The following is a 20,240-nucleotide window of genomic DNA, read 5'->3' on the forward strand; positions in this document are numbered from 1 at the left end:
GTAAGAATGTAAATTCTCTGCCTTCAGCTCACTGATCTTCCAAATAAGAGTTTGGAATAACTCTTTTTTTTGCAGTTGTCACACAAGGACTTGGCTCACACAATACACCTATCCACAACCCTCTCCTGCAAAAATAAATTTTTAAGAACTTGCAAACTTCTTGCATCATCATGAGTAACTGGACATGCCCAAGAAATTTTTGGCTACCATGTTCTTTTAAAAGTTTCTGTAAAACTCTGTGAAATATATAGAGCAATCTAGCATATATTTTTAATTATAGTAAAAAGTGAATCAAAGAAAAGAACTGCTATCTAAGTCAAATGTATGGATCATTTTTTTCATTTTGTATAGTAGACAGAATCCTGTAAATCACTCAAAAAGAGTATTTCTACTACATATGCCTCTAAGTTTCCTGCAAGGTTAAAACAAACACACTTTTGTATTTCCGTTTAATTTTACCTTGACAATAGTCGTAGTGTTCCATCAGTAATATCTGTATACGACAGATTTAAATAGAGAAGAGCTCTGCAACCTTCTGATATGAGTCTCATTGATTCATCCTGAATAATAATAAAAAAATCCAGAAGTACATTAAAATTTTATTTGTATTAATCTGTCTTACATTTTTATACAGAGTAACAGGGGAAAAAACCCGTGAATAAGTATCTTTAAATCATCATATTAATTTTTATACAACAAAGCCAGTTTCTTTGGAAGCCTCAAAGTAGAATACTGTGAGACACATGGTACTACAGTTACTCATTTGAAGTATGGTAATTTTAACATTTCAATTCAAGGAAACATTATACATTACACAGTCCTACAGAGCACAGGGGACTTCACATGACTGAAGGTTAGCACATGTTTACATATGTTGCTAAACCGAGGTTCTTGTTAGCCAATCCTGGTATCTAAAACCACTGGTGAATTTTCTCCATAAACTCTGGTACACTTCTCTAACCAGTAATAACGTTTACCAAATGCTTCCTGTTTAGTTCTACCCTCTAGGTGAAACATTAGATTTGAGTAATTATAAGGCTTCCATGTTTTATTGACCTGCAAATGTGGTACTACCTATATTGTTCTATATATCATTCCATTAGAATATAGTGGGAACAAATCTCCTGGTATGAAGAATGTTTCACAATAAATGTCAACATAATAGAAAGACAAAAGTCAGCATTTATATACGTATCTTTTGCCATGTTGTGGTCACCTTTTTACTATCTCAGTTATCAGGCAAAAGGACAATCAAGATAGCTGGAAATTCAATACCGATCAACTTTAAAGAGGCCATTTTGTGCTTTTGAAATATATTCCTGCAACAAAGGATTTCAGAGAGGTGATACCAGTAAAAATAGGTATGTTGATGGAAGATAACCATAACCTGAAGAGAACTGAAGGCATAGGGAGTGGTGAGAAAGCATTGGTGGGATAGCATGATGGGGAAAACTTTGAAACCTCCCCTGTGAAAGCAGCACAACCAGGGGTCCATCTCAACTGTCTGAACTCCAACATTTGGAGCATGGGAATGAACCAGTAGGGATCAAAGTCCATGCACAGGTGCAGAGCTATGATTTCATTGGGATTCCAGAGATGCAAAGGAGTAGCACACACAACTGGAGGGCTGCAATGAATGGCTACAGCATATTTAGGAATGACAGCCCAGGAAGGTGAGGACAGGTTGCACTCTATGCAAAGTTACGCCTAAATGCATGGAGCTTTGCATTAGAATGGGTGACAAGTCAGTCAAGAGCTTATTTGTAAGGATTTGAGGCTAGACCTATGAGGATTACATTGTGGTAGGTATCTGCTACAGACTGCTCGATCAAGAAAAGAAGGTAGATGAAACCTTTTTTGGGCAGCTGAAGGAAGCCTTACAATTGCCTATCCTGGTTACTCATGAGAGACTTTAACCACTCTGATATCTGCTGGAGCAACAATATGACTGGGCATAAACAATCCAGGAGACTTCTAGAGTGTGTTGAAGAAAATTTCGTGATCCAGGTGACTGATGAGTGGTCCATCGAACATGTTCTTCTGGACTTGTTTCACAAACAAGGAAAAACTGGTCAAGGATGTGAAGAACTAGAGTTGGTTACTGCAACCATGAAAATGAGGAGTTTAAAATCCTGAAAGAAGAAAATTGGACAAATTGTAAAGAAAAAGCCTGAACTTGAGAGCAGATTTTGGCTTGTTTAGAGATCTGCTTAACAGGATCTCATGGTAGACAGCCCTGGAGGGCAAAGGGGCCCAGGAGAGCTGGTTGATCTTCAAGGCCAAGGTACTCAATGACTTTTTTGCCTCAGTTTTTACTGCTAAGGCTTGTCTTAAGGCTTCCCAGGTGCCTCTCAGGAGCCTACTAGCAGAATCTGTGGGAGTGAAGCAATACCCATGGCAGAAGATAATGTCAGGGAGCACCTGAGGAAATGGGACAAGACAGGATGCATCCACAAGAAACTAATACTAATACTAAGAAAGCTGGCTCCTATCACTGAGAGGCCTCACTCATTTTTGAAAGGTCATGGCAATCAGAGGAGATTCCTAATGACTGGAAGATAGGAAATGTCACATTCATTTTCAGGAACTGGAAGGAGGATCTAGGAAACTACAGACCAGTCAGCCTCACCCGAGTCCCTAGGAAGGTTACGTAGCAAATCCTCCTTGAAGCCCTGTGCAAGCACATGAAGGATGAAAAAATAATAGTGAATAGCGTGGATCTACCAAAGGCAAAGCATTCCTCACTAAGGTGATAGTTTTCCACGATGAAATTACTGAATCTATGGATAAGGGGAGAAAAGTGGCTGTTGTGTATCTTGACTTCAGCAAGGCCTTCAAAACAGGCCACAGTATCCTTTATAGCCAAATTGGTAAAATAAAGGATGGACTTCAAGGTGAGTGAAAATTTGTGCGGACCGCCAGGCCAAAGGGTTGTCACCAATGGTGCTAAGTCCCATTGGTGGCTTGTGGCAACTGGCATCCCTCAAGGGTCAATATGGGGGCCAGTACTTTTAAATGTCTTTATAAATGCTTTGGATGGTAGGAATAGAGTACATTCTCAGCAAATTTACAAATTATTCCAAACTGGGGGCAGTGTCAATACACTGGAGGCTAGAACTGTTATTCAGAGAGATGTAGTCTGGAAAAATGGGCTGACAGAAACCTCATGAAGTTCAACAAAGGCAAATGCAAAGTCCTGCATCTGGGGTGGAGTAACCCCATGCATCAACTACAGTGTAGACACTGGACAGAAAGCACCTATCAAACACACTGACCTGAGAGTCCTGGTCAATAACAATTTCAATGTATATCAACAGTGTGCCTTTCTGCAAAATGTGGCCAACTGCATACTAGGCTGTACTGGCAAGAGTGTAATCAGCAAGTCCCTGCTATCCCATGAACCAGGGCCTGGCATCACCTAGGAATGTGCTTGCTGGTACATACCAAATGTGTATTAGGCAAGCATGCTACCAACCAAACAGAACAGACAGTTATGAAACAGTGTTTAAATCTCTAAAATTTGGCAAGCCCTGGCCCTCTTTAACTTATTGCCTTCATGCAGGAACCTACAATCAACACGATCCTTGAGAAGCATACAACCTCTAAATATTACGCTGTAATTATAATATCATATAGCAAATATTATGTAGCAAGATGGTTCTACAGTGTTACTCAGAGAAGTTCGTAATATATTATATCTTTATACCTTCCTTGTAGTTAGTATAGCAAAGAAAATTATATAATCTGTGAAAATGGTGAGAACAAGATATTTGGCAATAAAGCTAACATCGCTTTAGGACAAAGGAATAGGACAAAGATGAAGATACACGTGAAGCGGAACCAAAACAAAGTATTATAAATTAGAACCTCATGATTATTTTACAGCTCTTGCCTCTCTAACTTGACCATCATATGCCATTTTTGTATGAAGCTCATAAGCTGTAGTTTATCCATGATAATTTTTAAAACCTTGTGTGTAAATATTGCCGTGTTTCTGGGCTACATCCTTGGACATACACTTCACTCCAAAGACAACTAAACTATATCAGATTATTTGTTTATATATTTAACATTATAAATAGCCTATAAATGGATGTATACATTATGCAAATCTGTTAAGAACCATAATTTCAGAAAAAAATATTGACTTTATTTTTAGATTTTATTATTAGAAAAAATTGCATATATCAGTGTCATTTCTAAGATATTAATTAAAGCAGAGTCAGATGTTTTTCTATCAGAGAAGAGCAATGAAAAAACATTGAAGAGAATTAATGGAAGCAAGATAAAACTGAAAATATTAAAGGAAAAAGAATGGACAAATATATACCGGTGATTGCATACTTAGACACCTTTCAAATAAAGGCTCTTACAAATATCTAGAAATTTAATAAGACATTTTTAGAGCCCAAGTGTACTACTGAATGAAGGAATAAAGGAACTTGGAAACAATATAGGATTAAAAATGTTTGTTCATGACAACGCCAAACTTAAAATAACAAAAAAACCCCTCCCCTCAGACTGGTGAAGTTTGAAGCCTGTTTATTAAAACTAATTGAGATTTAATATATCATTTTGCCTTGGCACCATAGAAAACAAATGAGAACTTCACTGAGTATCTCTGAATTCTACTAAACTCCATTTTCAAAGTACTTAAGAACACAAGTCTCTACTTTTTATGAGGAAGATTTGTGTACCCAAATAACCACAGCACTTTAAAAAATCTTCCTTCTCACTATAAATTAGAGTTTGTGGAAAAAGTCTGTAGTACTTACATTTAATCCCTGGCATCCAGAGAGATTTAAGTCTTGCAAATTCTTACATTCACCTAAAAATAAAAACAAGTATGTCATATGAAAGGTGAACAGTTCAAATTCTCAGTGTACGACACAAATGTAAGAATTCCTACTACAGATTCAGTCTATCTAGGCCAATATCCTCCCTGAAACCATGGCCACAGCAGATTACTGAGAAAAAAGCACAAAAACCCAAAAGTAGAATACAAAGTTGGAGTAAGCTGTCCTGAGGAAATGTCTCTTTCTATACTCCATCAACTAATGGCTGGCTTAGGAACCAAGCTGGTTTGAGTCTTGTGTTACCAAAGGACCAGAAAGCTACCCAATTAAGCAATTTGGCGTTAGGAAATGCCAGAATTAAGTTTTCCACATAGGTTTATCTGTCCCTCCCACCCATATATTATGACACCAGTATCTAATTATATACATGAACAATTTTTTCCCTCTGCAAGTAGAGGTACAGCAATCAGACAAATTGTAGGAAAAGCCCTGCTTATCTTCTGCAGGTATGGAATTTCAGAGAATTTAGCTGCCTGAGACAGTCTCTTCTGTGTGTGTATAATCTATTATCTTTAGAAACTCCTATTTTGCAGAGATTTTTACAATTCTAACAAAATAATGAGAGATAGATGTCTGACACTAGAAACAACCCTTACACATCCCTCCAGCCCCTCTTCTGCCAAATTTTGAGTCTATCCTCCAAGGTAAAGATGCAAAAACTCCTCTTAAACTTAGTAATACTTTTTGCCCTAATCTAATCTTCAAAAATAACTGATCTGTCTAAACTGAAATGAAAAAAAAATAGGCCTGATACAGATACCTAATATGGAAAATGCAGTAGGAAAGGTTTATAGAGTTAAAAGAAATATACTTAAAAATTCTTTAAAAACACATTTTCACATGGTAAGCCAAATACATGTTTTCAATTGCAGTCAAGCATTAGTACAACAATAGATCTGTACATTCTTTTCTACAGGGACTGTGACTTCACTGATATCCCATTATACACTCTAACTCAGTGCCTTTTTGAAGAGTAGGACAATACTGAGAGGGATTGCACAACTCAAAAGAATGTAACCAATTAAAATCATCCTTAAGGCTGCTAGGCCACAGAAATGGCATACCTGTTACATGTTTTTTGGCCTAGCACTAAATGAGACACAGTTATCATTTTACATGTGAACCTGCACATGCTACTGAAAGCAGCTGCTCATTTTGGGATTATAGCTGAGTATAATTCAGTTAGCAGACGGAATGTAATACTAGTAAAAATGCCAATTCAGACTGAGGAGATGGAAAGGAAGAGGAAAGAGTATTTCCATAATTATTTATTACCTTTCCTCCCCCAAGTTCTTGTTTCTTCTATTTCTGAGCTCTCGTGGATAGAATGAGCTATCACATTACCAGAACAGTGAACGGTTCAAAACCACACAGAGGATCCCAGTTATGATTCAAGTTATTAAAACACATCATCAATTTACACTCACTAGCATACAGGTGCCAAAAAGTAATAAATAAAATTTCATAAATAAAATCTCATTTTTCATGTAAGGGATAAAGTCATTAATGCAAACACTCATTCACACTGTGAACTAACAGAATCTGAATGCAGACAGACAACTGCCAACTACAGGAACAAAATGGAGAAACCAATCGCCAATCAATTTTCAAAGGTAATATTAACAACTGGCCACGTGGATTAGAGGGATGTAGTAGCATGCATGGACACGATTGCTCCATCTGTCTAATGAGTAAGAACTGCACAAATACTGAGAATGCCCTGCAGTCAAGATGTGGTTTAAACTGGTCTATGAATTTGTTTAAAAAAGAAAAATTTCTTTGCTTTCAAAAGAATTTTACTTGATATTGATTTATTGTGCCACCTTTCCTCCAGATAAAAACAAGGTTTTTGAGCCCAAAACAATGGTGTTTTAGAAACAGAATATATGTGCAAATGCATCAAATGGGAGCCACCTTTCTCAAAGGGGAAAGAGGATCTTTGCTCAGGAGCTTGTGGGGCTCATTGACAGGGCTTTAAACTAGATGTGAAGGGGGAGGAGGAACACACCAGGCTTGCCTGTGACAAGCTGTGGGATGGTACACAATGGTTAGAGGATGGGGCGCTACTATGAGCCCTCAACCTGTTGCCAAGAGGCGTGCTGGGGACGCTGCAGCACAGTCGAAGTCTTGTGGAGATGAGCTGGGGGCTCCTGAGGTAGCAGAAGCTAACAAGGAAACCTCCGTGAAACACCTCAAGGGAAACAAGGGATGTTCCACTAAGAAGGTGTCATGGCCAACAGCCCAGATGAAATGCCTCTACACAAACACACACAGCATGGGGAACAAATAGGAGGAGCTGGAAGCTATCGTGCTACGACAAAGCTACAACCTCATTGCCATAACTGAAACTTGGTGGGACGAATCCCATGACTGGAATGTGGCTATCAATGGCTACAGGCTGTTCAGAAGGGACAGGCGAGGAAAGAGGGGCGGAGGCATTGCCCTCTGTGTAAAGAAATCGATACAGTGTGAAGAGCTGTCCCTGAAGAATAGCCATGAGCAGGTCGAAAGCTTATGGGTAAGAATCAGAGACAGAGGTAACAAAGGAAACCTTGTGGTTGGTGTCTACTACAGGCCACCTGATCAAGGGGAGCCTGCTGATGAAGCTTTCTTCCTGCAAGAGGCTTCGCACTTGCAGACTCTCGTTCTGCTGGGGGACTTCAACCACCCCAACATTTGCTGGAAAAGTAACACGGTGAGCTGTAGGGAATCCAGGAGATTCCTGGAATGCATTGAGGATAACTTCATAGAATCATAGAATCATAGAATCGTTTAGGTTGGAAAAGACCTTTAAGATCATCCAGTCCAACTATTAACCTACACTACCAAGTCCACACTAAAACAAACAAGGGTAGACTAGACTAAACCATGTCCCAAAGTGCCACATCTACCCGTTTTTTGAACACTTCCAGGGATGGTGACTCCACCACCTCTTTGGGCAGCCTGGTCCAATGCTTGACCACCCTTTCTGTAAAGAAATTTTTCCTAATTTCCAAACTAAACCTCCCCTGGCGCAGCTTGAGGCCATTTCCTCTCGTCCTATTGCTAACTACATGGGAGAAGAGACCAACACCCACCTCACTACAGCCTCCTTTCAGGTAGTTGTAGAGAGTGATAAGGTCTCCCCTCAGCCTCCTCTTCTCTAAGCTAAACAGTCCCAGTTCCCTCAGCCGCTCCTCAGAAGGCATGTTCTCTAGACCCTTCACCAGCCTTGTTACCCTTCTCTGAACACACTCCAGCACCTCAATGTCTTTCTTGTATTGAGGGGACCAAAACTGGACACAGTATTCCAGGTGCGGCCTCACCAGCGCCGAGTACAGGGGGACAATCACCTCCCTGCTCCTGCTGGCCACACTATTCCTGATACAAGCCAGGATGCTGTTGGCCTTCTTGGCCACCTGGGCACACTGCTGGCTCATGTTCAGAGACTGCTGGCTCATGTTCCTAAGCCAGGTAATAGACACCCCCACCCGAGGGGATGCAATACTGGATCTGATGGTCACCAATGCAAGTGAGCTCATTGGTGATGTCAAGACTGGAGGCAGCCTGGGCTGCAGTGATCATGCATTGGTGGAGTTCACGCTCCTGAGGGATATGGGAAAAGCGAGGAGTACAGTCAGGACCCTAAACTTTAGAAAAGGAAAATTCCAGCTCTTCAAGGAGTTAGTCAGAAGGACCCCCTGGGAAATGGTCCTCAGGGACAAGGGAATGGGACAGAGCTGGCAGATCTTTAAGGACACCTTCCATAGAGCACAAGAGCTCTCAGTCCCCAAGTGTAAGAAATCAGGCAAGGAAAGGAAGAGACCAGCGTGGCTGAGTCGAGACTTGCTGGTCAAACTAAAGAGCAAGAGGGAACTGCACAGGCAGTGGAAGCAGGCACAGGTGTCCTGGGAAGAGTACAGGGAAACTGCCCAGTTGTGTAGGGAGGGGGTCAGGAAGGCCAAGGCACAGCTGGAGCTGAATTTGGCAAGGGATGTAAAGAATAACAAGAAGGGCTTCTACAAGTATGTCAACCAGAAAAGGAAGGTTAAAAAAAGCATTACCCCCCGAATGAACAAGAATGGCAACCTAGTTATCAACAGACAAGGAGAAAGCGGAGGTACTCAACAACTTCTTTGCCTGAGTCTTCACTGGCAACCTCTCTCCTTACCCCTCCCGAGTCGATGGACTGCAAGATGGGGAGCAGGGGGCTAAAGCCCCTCCCACTGTAAGGGAAGATCAGATGAACCTGAATGTACACAAGTCTATGGGACCTGATGAGATGCATCCCAGAGTCCTGAGGGAATTGTCTGATGGAGTTGCCAAACCACTCTCCATGATATTTGAAAAGTCATGGCAGTCAGGTGAAGTCCCTGGTGACTGGAAGAAAGGGAATGTTGGGCCCATTTTTAAAAAGGGAAGAAAGGAGGACCAAGGATTCACCAAGGGCAAGTCCTGCCTGACCAACTTAGTGGCTTTCTAGGAAGGAGTGACTGCATCAGTGGACAAGGGAGAAGCAATGGATGTCATCTATTTGGACTTCTGTAAAGCATTCGACACGGTCCCCCACAAAATCCTTCTCTCTAAATTGGGGAGATATGGGTTCGATGGGTGGACTGTTCGATGGATAAGGAATTGGCTGGATGGCCACATCCAGAGGGTTGTGGTCAACGGCTCAATGTCCACATGGAGATCGGTGACAAGCGGAGTCCCTCAGGGGTCCGTACTGGGACCGGTGCTGTTTAACATCTTCATCAATGACATAGACAGTGGGATTGAGTGCACCCGCAGCAAGTTTGCAGACGACACCAAGCTGAGTGGTACAGGTGACATGCCAGAAGGATGAGATGTCATCCAAAGGGACCTGGACAAGCTGGAGAGATGGGCCTGTAAGAACCTCATGAGGTTCAACAAGGCCAAGTGCAAGGTCCTGCACCTGGGATGGGGAAACCCCCAATATCAATACAGGCTGGGGGATGAAGGCATTGAGAGCAGCCCTGTGGAGAAGGACTTGGGGGTACTGGTGGATGAAAAGCTGGACATGAGCCAACAATGCGCGCTTGCAGCCTAGAAAGCCAACCAAATCCTGGGCTGCATGACAAGAAGCGTGGCCAGCAGGTCAAGGGAGGGGATTCTGCCATTCTACTCTGCTCTGGTGAGACCCCACCTGGAGCACTGCGTCCAGCTCTGGGGCCCTCAGCACAAGAAGGACATGGACCTGTTGGAGAGGGTCCAGAGGAGGGCCACAAAAATGATCTGAGGGCCTGGAGCACCCCTCCTACAAGGACAGGCTGAGAGAGTTGGGGTTGTTCAGCCTGGAGAAGAGAAGGCTGCGGGGAGACCTTATTGCAGCCTTTCAGTACTTAAAGGGGGCCTACAGGAAGGATGGGGAGAATCTTTTTAGCAAGGCCTGTTGTGACAGGACAAGGAATAATGGATTTAAACTGAAGAATAGACTTAGACTAGACATTAGAAAGAAGTTTTTTACAGTGAGGGTGGTGAAGCACTGGCACAGGTTGCCCAGAGAGGTAGTGGAGTCCCCATCCCTACAAACATTCAAGGACAGGTTGGATGGGGCTCTGAGCAACCTGATGTGGTTAAAGCTGTCCCTGCTCACTGCAGGGGGGTTGGGCTAGATAACCTCTGAAGGTCCCTTCCAACCCCAAGCATTCTATGATTCTATGATTCTATGATCCACACACAAAAGTGGGAGTCTATACCTTCCCAGGTGCTAAGGTCAAAAAGGACTGAGCATAACACAAAGTTGTCCACAGTCACAGAGAAAAAGTAACTATGTAGTTAAGACAAACAGTGAAGAATTAAAAAAAAGTTTCAGAAGGAATGATACTGACTAGCAAAACTAGGAAATCTGTGACATGGAAAAAAGAAAATACAAAAACATGAGGGGTTAAAATGTGTCTAAGGAAATGCAACCTTGTGGCCATACTTCACTGAAAATGAGGGAAAAGGGCAGTGCACAGGAGTACTACGGGAAATTCAGGAGGTAACATAGGCCAAAAAATTACTAAAAATACTGAAGCAATTTTGGACATGGTTGCAGGGTTGCAGTCCTTGCCTTCCTCTAATAATAATTCCTAATCATTGTGTTTGGCTTTCTTGGAAAGGCAAAAGCTCCTGGCTTACCCCTCTGCACTCTCCCTCCTCAGGTGGCCAGACCTGGAAGTGGTTTGAAACAGGCCATGGCCAGGACCTGCAGGCTCTCTTTGCATTCTGCCTTGTGCTCAAATGACATATAACCTCATAGGCTCTTGCAAAAGATTATTTCTGGCTCCTTCTCAGAGCAGTCCAGCCAACTTTGTCTATCTGACATGGGCCATGAGAGACATCTGGTAGTAGCAGGGCTAGTTATGATAAATTGGGGCTCAACCTGAAAACAAGTCCACACTTGAGCGCAGTCTAAAGCTGGGGGATTGACAGGCACTGGATGACTTTCCTTGGTCTGTCTCTGTATGTATTCCAGTGGGTCAACACCCAGAAAGCTGGAAAATATCAGCTTCAGGCTCCTCTTTTCAAGCTGATCTTCCAAGCTGAACTGAAATACAAAGAAGATTCAGCCTGATGCCTTTTTCCTGAATACATGAGAACCTTCTAACAAAGATCAATTAGAAATTGGTCCACATAGTTTCCCATGTTTAATCAAAATGAATGACAGTACATCAGAGACAATAAAAACAACAAAAAAGAGATAGGATATTAAATCTTCGAAGTATTTGTGAAGCTCCAAGTAGGGTGATGACTGAGTACTTGACTGAATGTTGTGTATTATGTACAAGCCTCCATGAAAATGCCTGTTTCATCTGTTCTAATGTTTTACTTTTCTTCCAATACAGGGATCCCACATTACCCCAGCTGTGCCTCCTCAGATCTGTACAACACTGATTAAGACTATCCAAAAATTTCAACTGTTCCAGCTGTTACAGAAAATAACTGGGGCCAGCTGAATGTCAGGATGCAAATAGTTACTATTATACTACTACTTCTTCTTTGTAAAGCATCTGACTGTAGGAAGACAAGGAATACGAGTCTGAGAAACAATGAAAGGGAAAACATCTTCAGGAAAGCATCTAGCACTGTTAAGCGCAATGCCCGAGGCCTACCATGTGAAATATACACTTATCTTCATGAGAAATACCTAGATTGTCAGGAAAGAAAATTGATTTTTGTGGCACCTGATTGGCCTGAGGATTTAAAACACATGCTGCTAGCAAGAAACAGGATTCGTAAATTGAAGAATAATATGTTTTCCAAGTACAAAGTACTGAAAAGTCTGGATTTACAACAGAATGATATATCAAAAATTGAGAGTGAGGCTTTTTTTGGTTTGAATAAGCTTACCACACTCTTGCTTCAGCATAACCAAATTAAAAGTTTATCCGAGGAGATTTTTATTTATACGCCCAGTCTAAACTACCTACGTCTTTATGATAATCCCTGGCATTGTAACTGTGAACTAGAAACTCTTGTTACAATGCTTCAGGTTCCAACAAACAGGAATTTGGGAAATTATGCCAAGTGTGTGTACCCAATAGAACGGAAAAATCAGAAGCTAAAGCAGATAAAAGCTGAACAGCTATGTAGTGAAGAGGACAGGCAGGACCCCCAAAACATAAAACGGGAGAAGCCTGAAGCTGTCAAACCAGAATTTGATTCCTCTTTGTGCCACATGTATGTGTTTCCTGTACCAACTCTGAATTGCAGAAGGAAAGGTTTGTATCTGTCCATATAACTGAATTAATTATTTTAATACTCTAGCTCCCTTACTACATTTATTCACATTTTACAGCAAATTAATATCATACCAGTACTTGCTTTACTTACTTTGACTAATACTGTTAAAATTGTTTTTCTCTCATAACTACAAGCAATAGGTAGGAATTCTTTCTGCATTTTACCTCTACTGTGCAGCCCCAATTCCACAGATATTCTTTAGTGCTCTAGAATAAGATACCCAACGAAAATCAACAGGAATAAAATTAAGCACATGTTTAAGTTACTGAAGGACCAGCACCTCACTAGTCTGATTTTACAACTATAAACATACTAATCATGTAAATTACAGCTGCGCCAGAATTGTTGTACTGATAGAGAAAAGCACAGAGTGTCTTTTCTTCTTTCCAGTGTGCAAACAGAAAGATAGCAACAACTTTGACAAAAGCGAGCTGTGAAGCAGGACTGGAGCAGCCAGCTGTGTTTGCAATGCCCAAAGGAACCTTATTGCAAAGGAGAGCCATTGCATCCTCACATTATCTGTACAAGATTTCTTCTACTCGGAGAAGAAATTGTATGCTTTTGTTCATAAAGAAATACATCCTCTGCCTTCTTCCTCCCAGCTCCCAGCAAACATTTCAAAGTTGAAGGGCCTTCAAGAAATGTTTTTCAGACACTTGGATCCATTCCATTCCTAAATCCTCCCCAGGCTCCTAAAAGCCACAGCGAAGCCTTAAGGGTAAACCAGCTGGAGCATATAGCAACACAAAGTGCACATTTATTCATACTTTATATTTCCCATATTTTATCCCATGATGAAACAAAGCAAACAACAAAACCATTCAGAAGAGAGCCATTCTTTAACATTACAAATCTGAAACAAAAAGCATTACTAGAAGTAGCCAAAATTGGGAGGTTTTTTTCCCAACTTTTGCAAAGCGTAGCCTGCAATACCAGATCACTGCAGTATGTTTTGTCCACTTGTATCTTGCAATGTGTTTGCTAAACCTCTATTTGCTTAACAGTGACTTAAATTTATGTAACAACTCTGTGTGCCCTTATTCTTGGACTTTAATGCCAGAGACAAGCTCAGAATTTAGTATAAGGAGACAATACCTAAATACAAAGAATTAACGATTTCAGTATTTGATTACATGGTTTATCTACTATACATGTCATAAAAAATGGTCCATGTTTTTACTTCTTTCCACCCTGTTAAATACCTTTCTTCTTCCTATGGCTCACTCTTCTCTTTGCTTTACCATGCAGCTACTACACCTTTTTTATTAATGATTTATGCTTTTTTACTGGCTAACATTTATTAATTTCTTAATATTCACCTACCTTACCTTTCCTTGTAGATAAGATCTTAATTATTAGATTACAGATTATGATCTTAATTATCCTTCATAGAATCTTAATTACATCATTATTACCTTATGTCTAAACTGTGCTACTGAACAAAAACCAGGCATATATTATAAATCTTAATATAAGAAAAGACTAATTTTCCAGCTCTCCCCATTCAGTGGTATCAAAGAGATGAGCTGAATACATGAATATACTCAAAAACTTTTGCAAGAAAAATGTTACTTTTTTCTCTGAGTTCATAGAAACATTCAATGTGGTCTGCTCTTCACAGGAGTTTCACAGGCTTTTACAGTATTTTTAAAAATGGTTTACTGTCTTTAGTATGAATAACAAAGGAATAAAGTTACATCAGCCTCCACATGAGTGTACCAGAGGGTACAGGGACTCCCTCCTCCAGGTCATTAACTAAATATACCAGTCCAGGACTTAATGAATGTCTAGCATGGACAGGTTGAGTACGTTCAATATTTTTTAGGAAGTATCAGATCTACTGTGCATATGCTTGACAGCTGGATGCAGATATCCCATGGACATTTGGGATTTCTGAACATATGGTAATCTTCGATGAGAGCATTGTACTTACTGTCTTTGCATGTGATTACTGTGCAGCAGATGCACAATTTTACTGGAATTTTCATCAGAAATAGGAGCATAATGCACCCAAAATTGTGGGAAAACACAAAAATGTCTCTAAATCCACATGAACAAGATTTCAGAGTAGGAAAAAAGATGCATCAGTTGCCAAACCAGTAAGATGACATGAAAAGCTGCAATCCATTATTCCTTTACAATGGAGGGAATGGAGTGACAAGCAGTATACCAGTACTATGTATTTCTAAGGAGACATGACAACAGGCCAGCAGCTTTCAGTTAATGTCAGAAAGCTTATGAAAGAAACATCTTTTTATATATATATTTATATAACCATGTGTATGTTCTCCTTTTTGAAGAACTTCTTATTTATATCTCATCAGACCAGTGATACGCTAGATCTCTCAGTACTTCAGAATGGAAGTATCCTATGTCCTTGATTCTGTTTTACCAAAAAAAGCAACAAAAGTTGGATGCAAAAGTAACTCCTGTTCGCTTTTCTGCAAAATAATTTGTATTTGCAAGAGCAGTTGAAAAAATCTGCTTTCTACTACTGCCAAACTCTCCAAGCCTCTAAATTCAAGCATTATTTGCATTCATTTGGTGGTAAGTAGGCCCATTTGGTGATAAATAGAGCAGGCTGTAATAGTTATAGTATTTATGTGTTTACAATACCAAAGCTCTGCTCAAAATCAGACATAAGACAGGAAGACTCTGATATGTTGCTTTAGTCTCGAGAACACCTGATGCATTAGACGTCTTCAGAACTTCAGAAGTACACTAACACCACAAATTGCAGCACAGATCCAGAAACTACTTGCTTTCATTCAAAGATGGTCAAATAAGAGACACTGCTCATTTTCTTGTAATGATTAACAGCCCAGGATTAAAAGACTCATTGAGTAAACACAATCCTGGAGATTAGGTTTATTAACATTATCCTGAAAGGATTCAAACTACAGTTTGCACTTCTCATGAATGTGCACCTTACTACTGGACTCGAAGCTATTCTTTCTGTAACCCTTTTGCAAGGAACACTGTAAGGATACGTACACAGATGACTGAGAGGTGCTTGGCTACTTTGGTAACACCAATGATACCGTAGGATAGAGAAGTAGATAGACAGAATGCCACCATGCTGCCCAGACATAAAATAACTGTAAGTATCATAACAAATACAAAGTCTTAAATATTACTAAAACACTATAGAACTGTAACTACAGAACTGTAATTATAACTATATATATTACTATAAATACTATAACAACTAGCATTTTTATCGCTGATGAAATTTGGAACATTTTACCTTTTGGCAAAACAAAACAATTTGATTATGGAAGATGTTCACATATCAGTGAACATTTTTTTATATAGCTACCCTGGTTTATTTTCTTTAAATGATCAAGCCCTTCACACATTCTTTTTATTAGTATATCATCTTCACTTCCTGCCCTATCCCTATGTGAATGATTAGTACAGTTCTATTAAACTAAAAATATAAAAACCACATATAAAATATAAAAAAGAGGCTTTACTGTAAGCACTAATGAAGAGAGCAATTTTCACGTGAAATGTAAAGATACAAGTGAACAAAGTAATGAAATTCAGAAGTTGAAAAAACATCTTGACACTAGCAGTGGGGATAAAAGGGAAAGAAAACAAGAAAGAATGGTGGACTGACAAAACTCTGTGTGGTATGCAACTGTGATACCTAAGCAGTAAGAATAATCTAAAGCTGACGCAAGTTATCTCTTTTTCATTTTTTAAGATTTAAAGAAAGTTCCAGGTAACATACCTCCAGATATAGTTAAACTTGATTTGTCCAACAACAAAATTAGACAACTACGAGCCAAAGAGTTTGAAGATGTCAGTGAACTGAAGATATTAAACCTAAACAGTAATGGAATAGCTTACATTGATCCTGGTAAGAATAATTTTAAATACTCATTAAAAAGTGATTTGTGTTTTTTAAGTTATAAACTTTGATAATGTCTCTATCAGACATAAATGTGGGGAAAAAAGGATTTAAAAATCTAGAAGTTGGTGCAAATTTTACCTTTTGTACCACTCAATTCATAGAGTAAAGGTTTGCACTGAAATGTGTTCATCATGGAAGTCAATGAAGAGAGACTGATTTCACCTGTCCTTTCTTAATACTAAACCAACCAAGTGCAAAAATTTAATTCTGCAGACTGAAGGCTAATCATTTCACAAAATGCTAAATCATTGAATGATTTTTTAAAGATCTTTGCCAAATCTAAGAAAACTTGTCATATAATGAGGCTGCTTTTAAATTATATTGGATAATAAAGTAGTAGGCAAACCTGAAGGATTTGAACTCTTTTGCGTTAAAAAACACTACACATAAGTGCTCTTAAGTTATATATTATTAGAAATCAAGTGCCCCTGTTGGCAATTTGCTTATCGCCTATGTGTATTCAGGTTTTAATTATGAAAGCAGACACAAGGAGAGAGAGATAGAAAGTATGAAGCAAAAAAAGCCTTCTCTAGTAGCATATTGGAAGTTAAATAGCAATAGAAAATGGTAATATCAGTAAAATGGTACTTATGATGTTTAACATTACACAGTCCATTTATTTAAATTAAGACTTCTGCCATTAAATGAAACAGTATACTTGCAAAAAGTATGAACTGCTCTCTGAAATGTGACTCAGAAGTGTTATTATGAAGCTCCATGTTTATTATATTCCATATCTTAAAATATTAATTTAAAGGTTCTATACACACACACACAAATACATACATACATCCATATAAAAACTACTAGCCCTGCACATTGTCTAATACATAATCAATTTCCCTATTTCTACTTCTGTATCATGGCAATAACAGTAGACTTCTATGAGCAAATCAAGCATTCTTTCACCTTCACTGTCCCTATTCTACACTCATGTATGCTCATTAAGTGTTTTATAACTTCACAAGCAGTACAACTCCCCTAATGTCGATATATTTATACCAATATGTCACTTCTCAAAGCAAAAGCCATATTTTAAAGTTCAGTGCTTGAAAAGTCTTTTTAGTAGCCTTTAGCAAAAAAAAAATTTAATAAATGTATAATTATGAAACTGTTTTTCCTATTGCAGATAATCATGTTTTTTTCTAACTTATCTTTATAAGGTACCAATAATTATTTTTCTATTGACTAGCTGCTTTCTCAGGCCTCAATAACTTAGAGGAGCTGGATCTATCAAACAACAGCTTGCACAATTTTGAATATGGAGTACTGGAAGATCTTTACTTTCTGAAAATACTGTGGCTGAGAGAGAATCCTTGGAGATGTGATTACAACATCCATTATCTTTTCTACTGGTTGAAGCATCACTACAATGTTCACTACAATGGCCTAGAATGCAAAATGCCTGAGGAATACAAAGGATGGTCTGTTGGAAAATATGTTCGAAGTTATTACGAGGAGTGCCCAAAAGACAAGCTGCCCATTTATCCAGAAACTTTTGATCTGGACAAAGATGATGAGGAATGGGAACGACACAAAGAACAATCAGTTCAAACAGTGAAGAAGCATGGTGTAATCGTCACTGTGATAGGCTAATAAGGGAATCCCCTTTTTTAGTACATTCAAATATTTGATACTCTGACAAATTAAAACATGCTGTTTACATTTTTTCTTAATTATACTGATTGTAGGACTACCTGCCTACAAAGATTTCTGTTTATTGCAGTTAATAATTACAGAATGGCATTAGTTACACAGCATCCTTCATCAAGTATTTGTTTCTGACAATCTGTTCTGGACATTCTTGTGAAATATTTTGGCAAATATTTGAAACTATATAGTAGAATTCGATAGACACAAATGTACATAATGTGGTGGGGAGGAGCTGTCTCATGTACGAACACAGCTTATGCGTTGACACAGAACTTGCTGCAGGATTGTGACCACAACACATTTTTCTTCGATGTATTGACAGTTCTTTGTATCTATGTTTCCTGAAATGTTCCCAGAAAATATTTCTAAGATTTTTGTATGAGCCTCCTGTTGTTTTATTGTATACGAAAAATCAAACTGAAGACTAACCTTAAATACAGTTCTAGAAAAACAGGAATGGCAGTTGTTATACTGATGAGGATTCAAACCCAGAAGTCGGGTTCTACTTGCTGATTTACCAGTGTTCCTGCTCAGACTTGAGTGAATAACTCAGCCTCTGCTTCTTCTGTACCTGATCTGCCTGAAACCATGAGTAGCCAAGACATGGTTGGTTCCCAAGATCCAACTCCACATGCTCATATTTGCCTTGTTTGGTTTTTGCAGTAGGCAGAGCTGAAGTCTTTCTAGGAAGTATTTTAGGTTGTTGTGTCCATTTGACACATTACATGACATCACTTCTAGGTGAAGACGACCACATGAAGGTTGCTGTGGTCTGCATCCAACACACCAGTGCCCATCAAAAATGAAGGTAAGTATGCTTTTGAGCGCTCACAAAAAGTGTGGGACATTCTCAAAGTCTGCCCTGCCCCCAGCTCATTTGGACAATGCACATTATAGCACCTCCTTATCACAGAACTGTCTATGTGAATCTACATTGATTAAAACTGTGATTATTCTAATACTATGGTAACACAGCTGTACAAATGCCCCAGCTAAGTAGACCATATCTCTAAAGATAAAATTCCTTGCGACACTGGCTAAAAGTTCTTTTACAAAAAAAGCTGGTTTTACTTAATGCCTGTTCTTAGCTTTTACATAATAGTTCTGGTTTTTTTAATTTCTGCATCAGTTAATATTGAACTAGCAGAACTAGTGCCTCTTAAAGACAGATATTATAAACCCTTTTTTATACATGGAAAGGATAAGTAACTCCCCAAGCTCGCATGGTGGACAAGTAGGAGATGCTAGGTTAAAACTTCAGTATTCCCAGCTCAAGCCCTAGAACAATCTCCTGCTCTTAGATCAGTAAGAAATACGTAAGTGCAGGACAAAGACTCAGGGCCAAAACTCTAAATATCTGTTGGCTCTCATGGAAGAAGTTCTAGAACACTCCAGGGAAGAAATTTGCTCCTTTAAAGATCTGCACACAATTATGGTGTTTGTGGATACCTCTGGTGCTTTAGCCACAAGCCCAAAATGTCACACATTTTGTTTTATAAGTGCAATACAAAGCACTCAGAGCTTTTATGCTAACATGAAATAAAAGAACAACATAAAGAAAAAATTCAGAAATTATTAAGGGTGGTAGGAATGCCAAAGAACGCTTAACCAAACACATCCTATTATTAACTGCATTCCTTCATGTCCTCCATTATTCAGATTATGAATATATTTAATGGTGCTTTACCGATAAACTGAATAATTTAGCCACTTCTTCCACAACATCTTTTAAAAACATTATAGAAAATACAACAGTATCTGACTCATCCCTGCTCCTGGGAATATCTTAAGCATTATCTTAATTATTAAAGGTTAATCCTGGTAAGATGGAACATAGATGAAAATCTCATTTAGCCAGTAATATTCATTAAATGTAGCATTTTCTAGAACCTTAGGAGTGCTGAAAGAAAAAAAATCTGTCATGAATAGTAGATAGCATTAAGTGAAGTACTCCTCCTCCTCTCAAATTCTGGAGGATTATTTCAGTACAGAATGGAACTACTGGGAATGATTGAAAAGGACAGACAATGGAACCACAGCAGAACATCTGTTATTGGCAGTACAGCCAATGGAGAAAAGCTGAG

At 39.1% G+C, this 20,240-nt stretch overlaps 2 protein-coding genes across 2 annotated transcripts in view; one reads left to right on the forward strand and one right to left on the reverse strand.

The window, feature by feature from the left end:
- The window catches only part of FBXL13 (F-box and leucine rich repeat protein 13), a 97,432-nt gene that overhangs the window by 42,492 nt on the left and 34,700 nt on the right, over positions 1-20,240 (reverse strand). The window contains exons 10-11 of the mRNA XM_075717000.1: positions 4,776-4,828; positions 460-560 (exon numbers count right to left, since the gene is read on the reverse strand). Coding sequence (XP_075573115.1) covers positions 460-560; positions 4,776-4,828 — 154 coding nt within the window. The remainder of the gene's footprint in view (positions 1-459; positions 561-4,775; positions 4,829-20,240) is intronic.
- On the forward strand, positions 11,806-18,099 carry LRRC17 (leucine rich repeat containing 17). Its single transcript, XM_009492665.2, has 3 exons — positions 11,806-12,562; positions 16,294-16,449; positions 17,696-18,099. Exons 1-3 carry the CDS (start codon positions 11,806-11,808, stop codon positions 18,097-18,099), a joined length of 1,317 nt encoding a protein of 438 aa, XP_009490940.1.

The sequence above is a fragment of the Pelecanus crispus genome, chromosome 1 (assembly GCF_030463565.1).
Source record: "Pelecanus crispus isolate bPelCri1 chromosome 1, bPelCri1.pri, whole genome shotgun sequence".
In the NCBI taxonomy this organism is placed as follows: Eukaryota; Metazoa; Chordata; class Aves; order Pelecaniformes; family Pelecanidae; genus Pelecanus; species Pelecanus crispus.